This window comes from Mus pahari, chromosome 3 (genome assembly GCF_900095145.1).
Source record: "Mus pahari chromosome 3, PAHARI_EIJ_v1.1, whole genome shotgun sequence".
NCBI classification, from domain to species: domain Eukaryota; kingdom Metazoa; phylum Chordata; class Mammalia; order Rodentia; family Muridae; genus Mus; species Mus pahari.
The window spans coordinates 9,975,789-9,994,098 of record NC_034592.1 but is presented as its reverse complement, the minus strand read 5'-3'; the positions used below and the strand labels follow the sequence as shown (position 1 = coordinate 9,994,098).

The 18,310-nt window shown below is 40.8% G+C and overlaps 1 protein-coding gene across 1 annotated transcript in view; it reads right to left on the bottom strand.

Annotated features, from left to right (window-relative positions):
- Apbb1ip (amyloid beta precursor protein binding family B member 1 interacting protein) overlaps positions 1-18,310 on the bottom strand; it is a 94,387-nt gene that overhangs the window by 1,437 nt on the left and 74,640 nt on the right. Inside the window, exons 10-14 of the mRNA XM_021195186.2 lie at positions 15,236-15,346; positions 7,327-7,425; positions 6,569-6,683; positions 2,839-2,942; positions 7-333 (exon numbers count right to left, since the gene is read on the bottom strand). Of these exons, the coding sequence (XP_021050845.1) occupies positions 7-333; positions 2,839-2,942; positions 6,569-6,683; positions 7,327-7,425; positions 15,236-15,346 (756 nt within the window). The remainder of the gene's footprint in view (positions 1-6; positions 334-2,838; positions 2,943-6,568; positions 6,684-7,326; positions 7,426-15,235; positions 15,347-18,310) is intronic.

Sequence of the window (18,310 nt, the reverse complement as noted above, 5' to 3'; positions counted from 1 at the left end):
CAATGCAGAGTCTTCAACAGCTACAGGCGGTGGGGGTGGGGGCGGTGGCACGAAGTCCGGTGGCTCCTCCAGGTAGGGCGGGGGCGGGGGTGGCGGGAGTAGCCCGCTGTTATCCTCCTCGGGCGGTGGGGGCGGTGGCGGTGGCAGGAAGTTCTCCGGTGGGTGGGGGAAGGTGCAGCTGCCAGGGCCCTTGGCCTTGGATGGCAAGGCGGGGCTGCTACAGGTGTCTGAAGACCTTCTTACTGGAGGGGGTGGTGGTGGCAGACTGGACTTAGGGCGGTGGTTCTCTTTGGTTGCTCCTGGGTAATGGTTAACCAAGCCTTGCTTTTCATCCTTCAACAAAGGAACAACAGAGCTCTTACAGTTCTTGACAGTACATCCATCATGTGGCATTGTCTCCGATGGGATTGCCCCATTCCTTCCTACACTGGGTCTAAAGTGTGCTCATGAGCTCACCTTTCTCCAGGCACAGGAATGATTCCAAATGTCTGTCAAATCATTAGATGTGAGCAATATAGGTAACACTGGACTCAGTGGGTTATAAGAAAAAAGGGAACATGGAGTTGAGAAGGAAGAGTGTGTGGGAGTGAGGGGGTATTTGAGAGGAGTCAGAATGGGGGAATGGGGGATAAATGTGCTTGAGATAAATTGTGAATTCTAAAAGAATAAATAAAGAATGAGCTAAAAAATCCTCTTTGCTTAGACATCCTGCTTGGTTGGGATGAAGAATGTACAAGTGAAGAAACTGAGAAGTAATCCTGTCTGGGTGACAGGTAACTCTTTTACAAAACTAGTCATAAAAGATCTCGTCCTGCTGGAGAGCATGCCCAATCTTTCTCCCTTGATTGTGGATGAAATTTCTATGCAGTATTGTTCTTAGAACAAAGGTTCCGGTTCCTAGACTCTGCCCTTCTAAGGAGGAGTTAATCATAAGCTTTGTCCTTGTACCTTAGAAGGTTTCAGAAGGGAGTGGCAGGAAGCAGGACACATAGTCTAAAACTGTGTGTGTGCATTTGTGTGTGGGCACAAGTGTGTGCTTGTGTGTTATGAAAGTCATGTATACACTGAACATGATCTGCCTCCTGTTATAGTGAGATAAGCCCTAGAGTCAGATCCCTTGACCTGGCTTAAGTCTCTCTAGACTCTAACTTGTACAGCGTTCAATAGAGGACTTGACAATGGCAATAACAATGTGTATTTAAGTAGCAGTGTACTTATATAAATGTAACGTCCCCAGCAATTTCAGGCAGCTGAATCGAATGTCTATGTTCTGGTGAAAACCATCATCACTTTAATTTACATTTTATCAGCGTTTTAAAAAATTTTTTCTCTGCTTAACAGCCTGAACTACTGGATATTAAATTTAGTTTTTTTTTCTATCGAAGTACTTTTCAATGAGTTTCAATTGTGTTTCATTTATTTACTTAGCATGCAAAAGTAATAAACTTGTGATTTATTTCTTAAAATTTTTTGGATCAGGCATATCGGGTATTGGCATTCACAAAGAAATTATTTCTATTCTGGGGTTCTTTCATTCCTTTTTAAAAAATACTTCTTTTTGGCTAATGTTACAGAAATAATGAAAATATAGCAGAAAGAACAGTGCATGGTCAGACTCTCAGGTTTGGATAGATTAGAGAAACAGCTTTTAAAAGTCTGAAATGGCTTTCAAAACAACAAATCTTTAAGTAAACACCAATTTTCACTTTTACCACTGAAGGGGTGGATGAAGAAAATCATTGAAGCTGTGCACATGGACTGTTATATGTGGGTGATAGGACAGGACCACAATTAGTCTGAGCTGTACTGCACCACAAGAAACACTCAGTGGAAATTACAGAGTTACCTGGATTGGATTAATAACTAAATTACAAGCATCTATGAGTTTTATACAAATTTAAATTAATCTTCATTAGTCTCTTTTACATAAAAAGTTATGGAGGATGTTATATTGCAGCCTTCCTTCCTTCTTTCCTTCTTCCTTCCCTCCTTCCCTTCCTTTCTTCCTTCCTTCTGTCTGTGCTAGCTATGGAGCCCACATACCCTCACACATACTGGGCATGCGCTGTGCCTCTGTGCATCCCTAGCTGTTAGTTATTATCTTAAATGTATTTTCTTTTCCATCACCCTGAGTATGTAGTCAAATCATTAACTGAAAAATATAAAATACACATTTTATTTTAATTTTTTATTATTATTATTATTATTATTATTATTATTATTATTATTATTTTGGTTTTTTGAGACAGGGTTTCTCTGTGTAGCCTTGACTGTCCTGGAAGTCACTCTGTAGACCAGGCTGGCCTCGAACTCAGAAATCCACCTGCCTCTGCCTCCTGAGTGCTGGGATTAAAGGCATATGCCACCATGCCCGGAAAAATACACATTTTATAAGTGGACCCCTTTTAGGAATCTTCTGACCCGGTCTTGGGATTCACTTGGCACTTCATATAGGGCTTCTGACTAATTGTCAATTGCTCTAATTCATTAAAACAAAACAAAACAAAACACCTGAAAGTCTCAAGGGCTGACTGAAAGGACATGAAATTTATTATGACATGAAGGAAATCCCTTTGTTATAATAAACACAGCTAACAAACACTTAGGATATCACAAAGCAGTGTCATTAATGGCTGATTTTAACTTTCACCTCTAGCTTAGGAAGGTTTATGATAAAATACGAAGCCATTTCCTAAATGAAATTATAGTATAGTGATTTCCCAGTTGTTAGAATTGCACTTGAGTTTTAAAAAGAAAAAGTACCAGGACCAGCTCACATTCAGAGGTGGGTTTTTAGGTACCAGGTCGACAACCTTTGAGTGGATCCACATGATTTACCTTAGTTGTTTCAATTTGTGTCTGGGCCTCTTGCAGAGGAGGACCAGCAGAAGGCACGGCCTGGGGCATCTGACCATTGGGCTGGCTGGTGCCTATTTTAAGTCCTGAGGGAACCAAAGAGAAGAGAGTGAGAAGATGTTTTTTTTTTAGTATTTTTGAAGGTGAGTCTGCAAATACAAAGCACTGCAGAAGGAAACACTGACAAGTATTTCACAAAGTCTCATGAAAAGTCTGAGGTGCGGTCTGAGGTATGTGTCTCTGTGGTTAAGAATGGGCTTTGCAGAGGGATCAAGGACACCAGGAAAAACCTAGAGTCAACTAACCAGGGCCCATGGGGGCGCAGGAAGGCTGAACCACCTACCAGACAGCATGCATGGGATGGACCTAGGTCCTCTGCACATGTGCAGCAGATGAGCAGCTGGGTCTTCATGTGGGGCTCCTAAAATGGGAGCTGGGGCTTCCCTGACTGCACTGCCTGGCTCTGGATCCTTTTCTCCTAACTAGGTTGCCTGGCCTAGGCTCAGGGGAAGAGGAAGCAACCTAACCTTGCTGTGGTTTGATATGCGTGATTATTCTAACTGATATTTTTGGCAGGCCTCTCCTTTCCTAAGGAGATGGGGAAGAGGGCTAGCAGCGGAGTGACTGGGAAGAGAGCAAGGTAGGGAAGAAGTTTTGATTGGGATGTAAAGTGAATAAATAAAATATAAAAATCATGAATAATAATAAACAAAACATCTAAAAACAAATATGCTTTGTATGCGTAAAGACTTGTGTTTAGCTTTCAGTAAACACTAAGATTTTGCAGTGTGCAGAATCAATGGACAGATTCATTACTGATCAAGGGTGGAGAATTAGAGATGGGGTGCTCAGCCCTAAAATGGGACATCTTTGTTGCTCCTCCCTGTGGGACTGTGATAGGCAGCCTATTTTGGTTAAATGAGGCTTGCTTCAGTGACCCAGTAGAGAACTCTACAAGGGACATAAAAATGAGCCTTGTTCCCAGTGCCAGGTGCCTGACACCACCAGAGCCCCCAACTCCATAATTCTGTGACTATCAATCATGCAATCAAGCTTCTAGCATTCTGGCTAGACTCTACCCCCACAGTTACCTGACTATAGCCAGGTATGCTCCTCCCCACAGTTACCTGGCAACAACAAGATAGCCCAGCCCACTATAAGAGGGGCTGCTTGGCCCCTCCTCGCTCTCTTCAAGTCCTCACCTTTCTTACTCTCTAGTGCTCCTTCTCTCTTCCCCTCCCCCCACGTGGCCACGGCCAGTCTCTCTCTCTTTCTCCCTGCCTTTCTACAATAAAGCTCTAAAGCCATAGACTGTCTCTGCTCATCAAGGCCCGCTGTGCTTGAAAGATGGGATAAGCTTTCTCCTAATGAGCCACATCTAACCTCTTGCCAGAAGGCCTTCCTGTGCTCCAGCCACAGACTGGACCAAGGACTCTCGCCCTCTTGAGAATCACCCAGCAACCTATCCCCCGCCTTCTCCTTCCTTCAGCCCGGAGCTGATCAAGCCACCCGGGGCCCCATTTGTTCTCAGCTCCTCCAAGGTATGGTATCCCGGTGTGGGATTCCGGAGGCTGGGAACCTGGTGCCTAGGACTGCCCCTTGTCCACCACCCGCAGAGCTAGGGTCCATGGCTTCCCACAGCCAGACACCCACCTGGGCTGCGTGGAAAGCGTGCAGCAGTCCTCCCATGTCTGCTGGCCCAGAGCACCAGAACTCTGGTGGAACGTGGGTTCTCTTCCCTCTTTCCCCCACACCCACGGCCCCCACACCTCCCGACACCAACGTTCAGGGAATACCACTGAGAAGGAGGGGAAGAGCTGTCAGATGGGGTGATGGGAGGTAGACTGTGACATGCTGCCTTCTAGCCATGGCATGGTTATGGCACCCATGAGTTCACACAGGTTGTGTTGAACACAAGAGTGAGCCAGTCACAATTCAGGTGTAGCATAGCAGAGCTGCTTGCAGTTCCTATGCCTTACTGAGGAGTTATTGGCAGCTGGTAGCTGCTGTTAAAAATGTGTGGCCACTGGTAGATTTTCCAAGATTCAGTGGATAGTCCTACCTCCAAGCACACGAAGAAAGCACTAGTTAGACTTAATGTCTCACCAAAAGAAAAAAAAAAGAAAAAAAGAAGAAGAAGAAAAAAAGGAGTATCTGAATTTAGAGGGGATTCACTAGGGGGGGGGGAATGGGGAGGGAAGTATGGGATACCATATAACCAGGTTTCATTGTATACATGTAAGAAATTCTCAGGATAAAAAATAATATTAAAAATTGCTGTTTGAGTTGCTGACTTGGTTCATGAAATGATTAGAAGGCTCTTAACTTGAGATTAGAACAGAATTTCCAGTGATTTCTAAAACAGCCATAATCATACTCTTGCCAATTTTTGCACTATGTATTTGTGCAAAAAGTGATGTTCTCAGCAACAATGACTATAAAATCAGAATATGGATCAACTCTAGGAAACACTGAAGATGTTCTATGCCCTGCAGTCAACTATCCAGCCAACATTTAATTTCTGTGTTAAGAAAACAAATAAGCACATGGTAGAATTTCATGCATCCAGTGCTTTTGTGTGTGTGTGTGTGTGTGTGTGTGTGTGTGTGTGTGTGTATGTGTTCATGGTTCACTGTCAGTAACTGTTTGACTTGTATTGCTGTACATCGGATACTAGCTTCTATCTATATTCCATGCTGCCTCCTCCCATGTTTAGTTCCTTCAGCTATGAAATGGGGGGTGTAATCTACATGCTGTGGGGCAGTTGCAACCTGTACGTTTTGTATCAATGATTCAATCAACCACTGACCTTTGAAAACTAGTGGCTTTTATTGAACACATGCAGGTTTTTCTTTGTTGTTTGTACTAAACAGTATGGTATAACACTACTTGTACTTTTAGAGTGCTAGTGGGCTTCCTAGAATTGGTCACAGATACCAAAGGGCAGTTCTCTATGTAAATCAGAAAGCTCACTGGGTACCTAATCTTAGTGGCTGGTCTTCTTAAAAATACAAACAAGTCAAGGTTTTGTACTTTAAGATATGATGCACTGGGCATAAGACTCTAGCCATCCTGTCACTGCGGGAAAACAGCAGGGCATGATCTGATATCTTCTGAGTATCCTGCTAGGCACTAAGGTGCCTTGCATTATATGATATTTGTATTTTGATAAAATACATTTCATGATCATCACTTTATTTATGGGTTTATTGTGAAAAAGTGGCCAAAGCTTTGTGAAAAGCCACTGGTAACTAGACACAAGTATTGTAGTACCAGGGAAATGTTAGCAATCCCCCCCAAAACAGACAGGAGCTGATCTTATGAAATCACATTAGGGCCTTTATTCTCTTTGAGCTAGCTCGGGTCCGTCAGCACACCATATTCACACAGGATGGTTTGGTGGAGAAGGAGCACGGAATATCTATCAGATAAGACTTTATAGAAGGCTATAAGTGAGTGTGCAAGCATCTAACTGGAAAGTTACTATGACCTTTAACATAATTGGCTGGTGCTGTGAGTCATATCATAAACTTAATTTCTGTTTCCCTCTGTATTGATGGTCGTTAGGTATGGGGAGAGCTTATAACCTGGGGGTGCAGGTTTGTTGCAGGAATAACTTGGAGACACTGGTCTTGTTGGGGTGTAACCTGGAGACTGGAGCTAGGCTCGGGTTTTGTTGGTGTGTGAATGTGAGTGTCTTCTCTGCCGTTACCTGTAGAAGGCTGAGCTGGCATGGGTGTACCAACAGTCCCCAGGTTTGTCCACCGAGAGGCAAGTCCAGCTCTTGCCACAGCCCGCTGATAGTTATCATAGAGAGTCTTCCCATACTAAGGAGGGAATACAGAGGAGAAAGGAAGGAATCCATTTATTTAAATTTCGCACTCAACTGCAAGATACATATTGGAAGAGAAAAAGGTGACATTATTCTCTTCACCCAAGTTGCATTTTGGGGGTATATTTCATTGATTGCTCTTTCAAATGTTAAATAATTCTCCAGATTAGCAAAATTAGCAAATTCTCCCACCTACACACTAGAGGACAGGGCTAGCCACAAAATTCCAATCACAAAACTCTGATCATGTAACTGTTTAGTTGAGTTAATCAGCTTCTTTTCCTCTCTCCCCTTTCTATGGAGGGATCGAATTCAGAACCCCACACATGCTAGGCAAGTGCTTTACCATTAAGGCACAGACCTTTGGCCCAGTCTCGAGTTTCTTATCTGCACACTGTGTGCAATTCTCCCTGTGAATCTGAACAGTTTTTTTTTGAAAGTCAACCCTGATTCTCATGCCACTGGACAGGTGTGTGCTTGTAAAGCAGTAAGTGAATGACTCCACTTACTGATGGGTAGAAAGAAATCAAGAACAAATAGACGAGATAACATCTGTACCCAGAAATGCTGAAATGTTGGCCTTAGTTAACAAGCTTGTTGGCTTACCCAAGAACACATGAAGCTGAGCGCATACTCACCTTGGCGATCCTTATTCCCATAACCCACTGACTGAGAGTTCTTGCGTCATCACAGCAGAGATACTTGATATATTGAGATTCCTTCTGAATTTGAGGATGCTACAAAGAAGCAGTTTTGAAGACAATTAATAGATGCAATTTATTAAGAGCCCAAACCACTGTTTGAAAAAAAACTTAAAGAAAAACTATGACAATATATATGATTTACTGAGATGGTGGCAAAGATATCTGGTAGCAGTTTTAGGATCAGGAAGAGCCAAGGTGTCATTATGAAGCCCAGGATGGCCTTGAACTCATGATCTTTCCAATTTAGTATTCCTGATAGCTGAGATCACATGTTAGCATACCCAGATGTAGGTGCTTTTAAGAACTGCTAAACTGGCAGCCCCACAGCACAAGTCTGCAACCTCAGCTACAAGAGAGGGGTCTAAGAAAGGAGGACCACCAGGTTGAGATCTGCTTGAGAAATGTAATGAGATCCTACCTCAAAAGTAAAAGGTACTGAATAGGCTGGGTGTATAGTTCAGTGGCAGCACACTTGCCTATCATCTGTGAGGCCCTGGGCTCACCCCCCAGCACTAGTAAGAAAAAAGGCCCAATTCTGATCAGATTTAAGAAGTCTGTTATATGTTTTAACCATAAGAACTTCTTATATGTCAGAAATAATTGTATTTCTCCCTTCTAAATGCTGAAAATATATGTTATATGTCTGTTCCTCTTTGGAAATTAGGTTGCTTCTCTATTATATAAAGGGACTTACCTAATAGGCATTTTATGTTCCAAAACTGGTGCTTATAAAATTAGTTTTATTTGTGCTAAAATTTAGTCCAGGTGTCATTTCTTTCAACAAGAATACAGAGTTTTGCAATGATCTATCTCTCTTTCCTAATGGTGGTTTCACATCCACGTGGGCACATCTTCTGCAGGCATGATGACATTTAGAGTGTTTCCATCTGTCCTTAAGTGGTTATCAACAGTGTGTGTCCAGGGGTTATATAGGCCTCCAGGAGTTTACAAGAGAACACTGAAGTGGCAGACACAAAGAAGAGATTGCAACTCTGTTTCTCGATTCTCTGGTCCTTGTAGCTTTTGTTTCTGTTTGGCTTTTACATATTGAGCTCTCTGTCAGATGGGAACTTTGCCTGTATTATTTTTTGGAAGATCCCTGGTGCTTAGCACATGCCTAGTATGTAGTAGAACCTCAATTTGGGTGTCAAAATAATTTTTTAAATAAATAAATAAGTAAGTAAATAAATAAGCATAGTATTTACTCTTATATCAGAAATGTTGAAGTCATTGGGTCAGAGGCTGGTAACCAAACCTAGGACGTGAAATGTGTGTGATGTCAAATTTCATGAGTCATTGTAACTTATATTACAATTTATTGTATAAAAAAAAATACAAACTAAAACAACTGTCTCTATGCATGTGTGTGTGTGCATGTGTGTGTTTGTGTTTCCTTAGAGCAGCCTTATGAAGTCAGGTTGACCTTGCTAGCCTGAGCATAAACTAATGGCACCAAAGATCAGAGGTGCCAGGAGATGTAGGGGGTTCCAGTGAAGAGAGTGTCAACTGAAACCTCTGGACCACTGGCAGAAAGGACTGAAGCAGCAATCCCTCCCTGTGGTGCTTCATACAGCTTCCCACTTGTATTGAGCAAACTCACTGACCTTCAGGAAAGTAGTTAATCGTCAAAGGTGGTCTGAACTTTTGAACCATGTCTTTAATATGTTGGAATATGAGGAAAAGCAGATGGAATGGTTTCCCTGCAAGCTTTGTGCTTGATGTGTCCCTCACCGACCCTCTGAAAGACACATACTCTGCAAGGGTTTTAGTTATTTCTAAATTTATTTATTTCCGTGTTTAAAAATGATAAAAATTGATATTTGCAGAGCTCCCTGTATATTTCTTTACCCACTAGAATTTCTGAGTTTATACTGAGTCATTGAAGACAGCGCTGTATTTTTAAGATACCACAGGAATAAAACAACAGAAATGTAAAGAATTCCTGTCTGTGGTCTTTTCTAGCAATTGAGAAAAGTTGACCCTTTTGATTGGATTGCTTCCTTTAATGACTCGGAATTTGCATCAGCCTGGCCTGGAAGCCAGTTAGTTCCTTAATTGTCCCTCTTAGATTCCTCTTTCTTGACTCCAACAAGTATGCAGACTGTTGCTGTAGTTCTCCAGTTTCGCCAGAAGATAGCGGCAAACACTTTTGGATGGCTGCCTCACACTGTGTTGTTCCAGTGTTCAAAGCTTGTTCAGAAATTCTCAGTGTTCAGTACTGTAAACCTTACGCCAGTAATCATGTTCTCAAGAGGCTCTTGACATTGGAAACATCAATCAAACCAAGTAGTGTGGTCCAATAGCATTAACTAACCTAAATGTCAAAGTGTTAAAGTGTGAATCAGGCACTTGATAGCTAGAATGTGACATTCCCTAGATGCCTGCAGCATTCTCAACAAAGAAATCTGCAAAACTAAATCAAGTGCTCATCATTTAGTATCAGGACCACAGAAGATGCCCGACTTACAACAGAATTTGTGTTCTGACTAACATGTGAGCAGGACATTGGTCAGCAATTAATATTTAAATTCTTCTTAAGAAAGCACAGGGTGAGTGAGAGGGGATGATGGCTCAACAATTAATAGGGTTTGCTCTTCAGACATGAAGACTACCAGTGTTTGGATCCCAGCACCCCCATAACAAGCCGGGTATTTCAGCTCCGAGTCGGGTGGGGTTTACTGGCTTCCAGCCTAATTGAGAACTGAGGTTCAGGTTTAGGAAGAGACCCTGTTTCAATGCAGTAGACATAGTCTTAGAAGAAGATATCAGATGTCCTCTTCTGACCTCTATTTGTGTGTACTTGCACACATGCATACACATACATTTACATAGATACTACAGACATGTAAAAATAAGTAAAATAATGAAGAAGAAAATGTCTAATTTTTCCTTCAGAGATATTTAGAAAATTGATATTGCTACCTTTGGCTTACTCTTAATATTAAATATTCCATTTTGGGGGGTTTTGTGCATATCATAGAAGTCAAGCAAACAGTGCAAAATGCACCAATTACTTGTGTAGAGGTGTCCACTCCACTTAAGAAGCACAGTGAACTATTTAACTATGTTATTCACCTAACTACAGGAAAACATGATTGTACCCAGAAGTCAGATGGCTTCTAATATAAAATAAAGGGCCTCTACATTTCTTCCAATCCTCTAACTAGTGGTTCTGAAGTGAGCTATCTGGTTGATACCAAGTTCACACTTCTGAGATTCTTCAGGCTCTGTGACAAAGTCTCAGAGCCTGTCACAATGCTAGCTTTGGTCACCTCACATTACCTAGGGACTCTCTTCTGTATAACTCAGCCTTTGGTTGAGAAATTACTTGCAAAAGGGCTTAAAGAAAACAACAGCTGGAACCTCCCTCGCGATCCTTGTCTCTGATCTTGAATAACAGAAGCTCTGAGTGTGTGTAAGGTCAAGGCCATTGCAGAACATTCTTGCTAAAAGGGATCCTAATGTCCTCTAAACTCAAAATGAGGAAAGAGAGCATCAGTCAAGGTTAAACAACTTGACTTGGGATAAAAGTAACATCAGGATAAAAACTAGAATAAAATCCTCTTTTGTTCAAGCCCTGGGAGTTGACAATATAATCCCCAGGCATGGAAAAAGACGGCATGCAGAGACAAATGCCAACAAATGTGTGGTTATTCTCTGATTTCATAATAAAAGTTTGAAAAAGATTGAAAAACCATATTGAACGAGTGTTAGAATGTTTGGAGACTGTCAAGGAATTCCATGGAAGGTTTGGAAAGAGGAAGAATCTAAGGTGGAAAGGAGCTATGGGTAAGCCCCTTCGCTGAGGCAGGACTGTCTCTAGGCTCCGGTGTTACTGATATTTTAAAACAGCGATGATGCTGAGGTTGACCTAGAGGATGCCCTTAAAGGATGACCAGACAAAGGAAGGAGTAAACGGGAGACACTGATAGAAAATCAGGACTGCTGCTTCAATGATTGGATGAGAAGGGGAAGATGGAGGAATCTGAGGCTGATCTCTCTGTTCCTAGCTATTACAGATCTGTGTCTGCTGAAAAGTAAATGTCACCTCACTGTGTGTGAAGCAAGTTTGTAGATATCAGGTTAAGATGAAGTTATATGGAACTGGTGCATGTTCTAAATCCTATGACTCTCCTTCCTTACAAGAAGATGAAAAGAAATAGATGCAGGCACACACAGTGACAATGATGGCCATGCACTGATGTACAAGGGGACTAGTATTATGTAGCTTCAAGACAAGGAATGCAAGGGCTGTTGGAAACTTCCAGAATCCAGGGAAAAGGTATAGAACAGACGGCTCCAGACTTCTCTGGAAGTAACTCAGCTTTTTTCTTTGTTCCTTTTTAAGACATGATCTCATGCTACCCAGGAGAGCCTTGGCTGGGACTCCTTAGTGTTGGAAGTCACCATGCTGGGCTCTAGTCCTGAGTGTGTATGTATGTGTGTGTAGATCAGAGGACAACTTCTGGGAGTCAGTTCCCTCCTGCCACTATGGTTCCAGACACTGAACTCAAGCTTGCATGGCAAGCTCTCTTCCCTCTTCTGATTTTAAAACGCAAGAGCACGAAATTTCTATTATCTTTAAGCCAATTAGTAGTGTGTTAGGGAAGAAGTGAGTGGAAGACTAATGTGGAGATGATGAGATCATTAATTTGGGGAGAGATTGCTGAGGGAGGGGATTGATGAGGATGGAGAGAAGGTGGGATCACTGTCTAGAAGGTGAAGACTGAGGTGTCCTTAGATTTGCAGTCCCCGCTGCTGTCCGAAGGTGAGCCCATTACTGCAGACCGGGAATATTTTGCATACCTAGTAGCTGGAGCTGTGGCTAGGATATGAATTCTCACAGAGAGCAGCATATGGTGAGAATCACACTCAAGCATATCCAAGGCTTTTCTCTGTTCCCGGCTGCAAACCTAACGTTTTCTATGAATCACAGCAGAAATCCAATTTATATTATAGACAGTTTTTAACTGCTTTATGAAATTCTTGTGGGTGATGTTTTGGTCTTATCAGATGGTAATCCCTTCTCAAGATACCTTTGGAGCTATGCTTTACTCTGGTTTACTGAAGAAAGATAGAAAACATTTCTTATCAATGCTTAAGGTATAACATGAAGGCCACTAAAATGGAAGTGGTTCTTCCTTGAAAAGCCCACAGCGATCCCCTTTCTAGCAACCTGTGTGCTCAAATAAGCTCCCACTCTACTTCAAACAGGCTCATCCTAAAATCCTTTCTGCGCAGAGTAAGGGATCCAGCTTCACTGGAGTCAGAGTCTATGAGAATAAGGGAAGCTCCCAGGTTGTTGGCAAGCATTCTGGCCTGCACCATCGCTGACAATCCAAAATCCGATTGAAAACTATCTGGAAGAACGGCAGTGTTGAGCTCCTATCCAGACCTGGCCACTTACAGCTCAAGTTCTACATCCATGAACAGAGTGCGTTATAATTGTTTGCTGTTATTATTCTCACTGCCCTCCCGTCATAAGCAATGGACATGGATGCACAAAATCCAGGAGACAGGGTGCTGACCTCAACAGAGAGGGATCTCAAGACCTTTACCATTACGGCTCTTGTTCTAGAGTGTTTTCCTTCAGTTACAATTCCCTTCTCACTTCATTTATGTCTTTTGCCAAATGTTAACACCTCCCTGCCCCTATCTGAGGGGAGCCTAACTCAGCCCTGGTCAGTTTGGACCCACTCCTCCCTGTTTTGATTCACAGCTGGTTTACTCCTGTTTTCTCTACACCTGGAATGTGCTCAGAACACAGCTGCCATTCAATAAGTAATGAATGGGTGAGTGAATGAGTTTAGCACTCTGCCTTGCTTCAGTCCCTTTACAGCCATGGTTCTGAACTTCACCTTATGAGCACAGGATTTCTCAACAATATCAATGTCAATATTGGGGGCCAGGTCATCTGTATGTGGGCTTGTTTCATGCATTAGTAATATCTAATGGCTCTGGCTTCTATTAGATGCCAGTACATAGTGCCTGGTCTCTGTCCCAAGTTATGAATATCAGAATGTCTCTAGGTGTACTGGCTAGTTTTGTGTCAACTTGACACAGCTGGAGTTATCACAGAGAAAGGAGCTTCAGTTGGGGAAATGCCTCCATGACATCCATCTGTAAGGCATTTTCTCAATTAGTGATCAAGGGGGGAGGTCCCCTTATGGGTGGTGCCATCTCTGGGTTGGTAGTCTTGGGATCTATAACAGAGCAGGCTGAGCAAGCCAGGGGAAGCAAGCCAGTAAAGAACATCCCTCCATGGCCTCTGCATCAGCTCCTGCTCTCTGACCTGCTTGAGTTCCAGAACTGACTTCTTTCAATGATGAACAGCAATGTGGAAATGTAAGCCGAATAAACCCTTTCCTCCCCAATTTGCTTCTTGGTCATGATGTTTGTGCAGGAATAGAAGCCCTGACTAAGACACTAGGCATAACCAAATGTCTCCCAGGAATTAATAGGCCCGGATGAGAACTTCCAGGGAAGTGTCATGCTGACTAGGCTAGGATGGTGTTCATTATTATAAAAATTATTGATAAATTACCAAAAGTGGGTACACAGTAATGGAAAGACCGGCATAATATTGAGTCCTGAATGAAGCCACGAATTCCAGGCAATTATTTGATTACAATAAGCAATGGAGACAAATTATTGAATATTTGACTTGGCTGAACTATTAAGACTAAGAACAGCACTTGGGAGGCAGAGGCAGGTGGATTTCTGAGTTCAAGGCTACAGAGTGAGTTCCAGGACAGCCAGAGCTATACAGAGAAACTGTGTCTTGAAAAAACAAACAAACAAAAAAAGAAAGAAAGAAAGAAAAAAAAAGACTAAGAACCAATGCAAACAAACTTACCTTAATCTTAAGTCCAGAGCTCTGTAGGTCAAAAGACACTCAACCATAGTTATAAAAAGAACCCACTTGCTGACCTGAGTGGTCTGAGAGTCTAACTTTAAGATGTAAGCTGCCTTAAATCTCTGATAATACACATTTCCTCCTGACAGCTTGAGGCCAGCATGACATACACAAGACTTAAAAAAAAGGTTTACAACCCAGGTAATTTTTTAAAAGGCTTCTCTATTGTAAACGTTGGCAAGACTATAATTTCAAAAACATTCATACAGTGGAATAAAAATATAATAAGAATTGAAAACTGGTCTGTTTTATTAATGGAATCTTAAATTAATTTGCTCAAAATATAAAACATTCCTAGAATTGATAAATTTAGATAGATTTCAATAAATTTAAGTATATTAAATGAATTTAGATTTAAATTTTTAGGATCAGATGAAAGCTTTTGGGGACATAAGTTGATAGATATCACAGTACTTTGTTATTTTGGTTTAAAATTACACATTTTATAATATCATACTTAAAATTTATGAAATAACATTTAACATTGTTTTTTTTGTTTTGTTTTGTTTTTTTCTTATTTTTTATTTTTTTTGGTTTTTCGAGACAGGGTTTCTTTGAGTACCCCTGGCTGTCCTGGAACTCACTCTGTAGACAAGGCTGGCCTCAAACTCGGAAATTTGCCTGCCTCTGCCTTCTAAGTGCTGGGATTAAAGGCATGCACCACCATGCCCGGCCCAAAAGACTTATTTATTTTATTTATATGAGTATACTGTTGCTGTCTTCAGACACACCAGGACAGGACATTGGATCCCATTACAGATGGTTGTGAGTCACTGTGTGATTGCTGGGAATTGAACTCAGGACCTCTGGAAGAGCAGTCAGTGCTCTCAACCACTGAGCCATCTCTCCAGCCCCTTAACATTGGTTCTTAAAAGCAAGAAGCAATTGAAATGACTTAGAAGTCTAAATCAGGATGCCATGACGTACCTTTAAAACAAAGCAGTGGTCAGTGGGTGCTTTGTATTTCATTTTACACTGGATCCCATAGTAAATGTTAACATTTTCAAACTGTATAAAACATGCCAGATCGCGGGATGTCTAAAAGACAGGGGAAAAAAATAATCTCTCTGAGATGGCAGTTGCTAAATTCCTGTTTCTTTTTGATGCTGCGATAAAGGTTCTTTTAGTAAGCAAAATATTGAAATTTTAGATAATTTATACAAACATCTTCTGAACACAGTTTTCTGTAAGTCAAGCCCACATAAAAGATGACAACCAGTGCTGGTCCTGCAATGGAATGAAAGATGATGTGGTTGGTTGTCCCAGCATCTGGGGGTCAGAACCAACTGATCATGCACTGTTCTACTGATGCAATTGTAACAGGCTGACCACTGTCGGAAACTTCACTGTGACTGACTTTTGCTATTTGAAGTCAGTAGCAAGTTTGTTATTGAGCATTAGAAAAATCAGAATGAAGAATGAGAGGTAAATTTGATGCTCAGTAAATTAGCACCAGCTTCATGCTCTTTCATGCTTTCTCCTTTGGCTGGTAGGGTTGCCATGGAAACAGAGACGTCTGTGAATAAAATGTGTTGTAAAATGGCAACCTCTAATCTATATACTTGGTTTCACTTTGACTATACATTTGTTCCACTATCCTTATTGTCGTCTCTAGCATATTCTAGAATCCCTACTTAGTTACTAAATAAAGAATACAGGTCAGGAATATCATACTATATGGAACACCATATTTCTTTATGTATGGCAGGGCATTTTTCTTTATATATATATTTTTTATTTTTAATGTTTTAGTTACAAAACAACATAATTAAAATTATACCCTACCTATTTTCTTTTATCAGCTCCTCCTTCCTCCTGTTCCTCCTGTTTACCCTTAGAGGTACCACAGTAAAATAGACTGATAGAGTCTTACATGTTTTAGAGGATACACCTTCTTTCATTCTGTTAATCTATTAATCATATCTATCTATCTATCTATCTATCTATCTATCTATCTATCTTCATCATCATCCATTTATTTATTTATAGGTTGAGACAGATCCTCTTACTCATATTACACACGTACTTGTATATATATTATACATATATACACATATATAACTACACACATATTTATGTATTTAATTGTTTTCTCAATGGGGATGAAACCCAAGCCATTGTGCAGGCCAGGGTTGTTCTCTACTCCAAGGTCAATATTAGGATTTTAAGAGCTAGAGGTGACACATGGTGTTTTCTGGACCCAGCAGGGAAATTATACACATGAATTTACAGAAGTTATGTCAGAGTGCACAAGACCAATGCACAAGCTCAGGCCAGACAAAATCCCAGCATGGGGTGGGGAAAATAGGCACAAAGTTGCTGAGGGAGGAGTTGTCAGTTTTCATTAAGGGTACGACTCCTGGTAGGTCAGTCATGCTCCAGCGGATGGCCAGACACTAAAAAGGATTTGGACAACAGAAATTGGACTTAATGGGTTAAAACAAACAAACAAACAAACAAACAAACAAAAAGACAGGAAGTTGGGTGGGTAGAGAAGGGAGGTAGATTTAAGTGGAGGGAAGAGAGCTGGATGTGATCAAATACATTGTACGAAATTCTCAAATAATACATTTAAATCAAGAATGACACTTCACGGCCGGGTGTGGTGGCGCATGCCTTTAATCCCAGTATTCAGGAGTCAGAGGCAGGCGGATTTCTGAGTTTGAGGCCAGCCTGGTCTACAAAGTGAGTTCCAGGACAGCCAGGGCTACACAGAGAAACCCTGTCTCGAAAAACAAAAACAAAAACAAACAAAAAAAAAAAGAATGACACTTCACTCCAAACACTGTTTCCTGACTCCTTCCCAGTCCTTATGAGGACACAGTTACTGATTTCTCCAGGACACACAAGTGGAAACTTGATACTTGATATCTGCCCAGTATCCCACTGTCTACGTAGAACTGTTTAAGTACCGTACTATAGTTGCTCAGAGATTAACCCAGCTTTTGCCATTATAAAAACATTGTGTATGTGAGTAAATATTTCTGTGGATCGGTCACCAAAGGGGTAACTTCTGTCCAAAAGGGTCTGCACTTGCTTCTCTTTCCATTGCACAGGATTTGTTAAATATTCTCAACTTGGCTGAACCATTTTACAGTTCAGCTTTTTCATTCCCAAGAATTTTTTTATCCTCTCTCTCCAAAATTGTCAATATTACTGATTTTATCAATCTGTTACCATATTTACTAGTAAGATGGTACAGTTTTCACTAAGCTAATTTTTATATTTTTCCTGGCTATTCTCATTGAATAATCTTTGCCATTTGTCTGTGCATGTTATCTTTTTTTGTTGTTGTTGATTTGGTGAAGTCTTTTACACATGATGGATAGTTACACTTGGCAATATACGTTTCAAATGTCTGACTATGTAACTAGTCCTTAAAGTCTTGTTTGATATTATCATCCATAAGGAATTTAAACAACCTCATGTCATCAAAGCTGTCACCTTCCTCCTTTGTAGTTTTGGGTTTTATTCTTGATTAAACAATATCTTTGTGCCCTAGAATTATGAAAATATCAACTCATATTTTCTTTTATGGTTTTCGAGTAGTTTTTTAAAAGACATTTTAATTAAACGAGGATTTAATTTGGTTCATGTTCTAAAGTAAAAAAAACTTTAAAACATGGGTATGCAATTATTTCAATACTATTTATTACCTTGAATTCTACATCGTTTCCCCACTGCTGTAGAATCCCGACTCTAAATTCCCCACATTAGTTGGCTCTTTGTTGATTTGTTCATTTATAACTGCTCTACTTTCACTGAAATCTAATGTTTAACCTCTGAGAGATGCAATTTTAGATCCCTGTTCCTCACAGTTTTAGGGAGTCTATTAGGAGACAGCTTTTCTTTCTGAGTAATTTTGCAATCAGTCTCTGAATTTAAAGTAAAAAAGAACACAACTAAAATTTTTTTTAGGTTTCCTCTTTCTTTCTTTCTTTCTTTCTTTCTTTCTTTCTTTCTTTCTTTCTTTCTTTCTTTCTTTTTTTTTTTTTTTTTTTT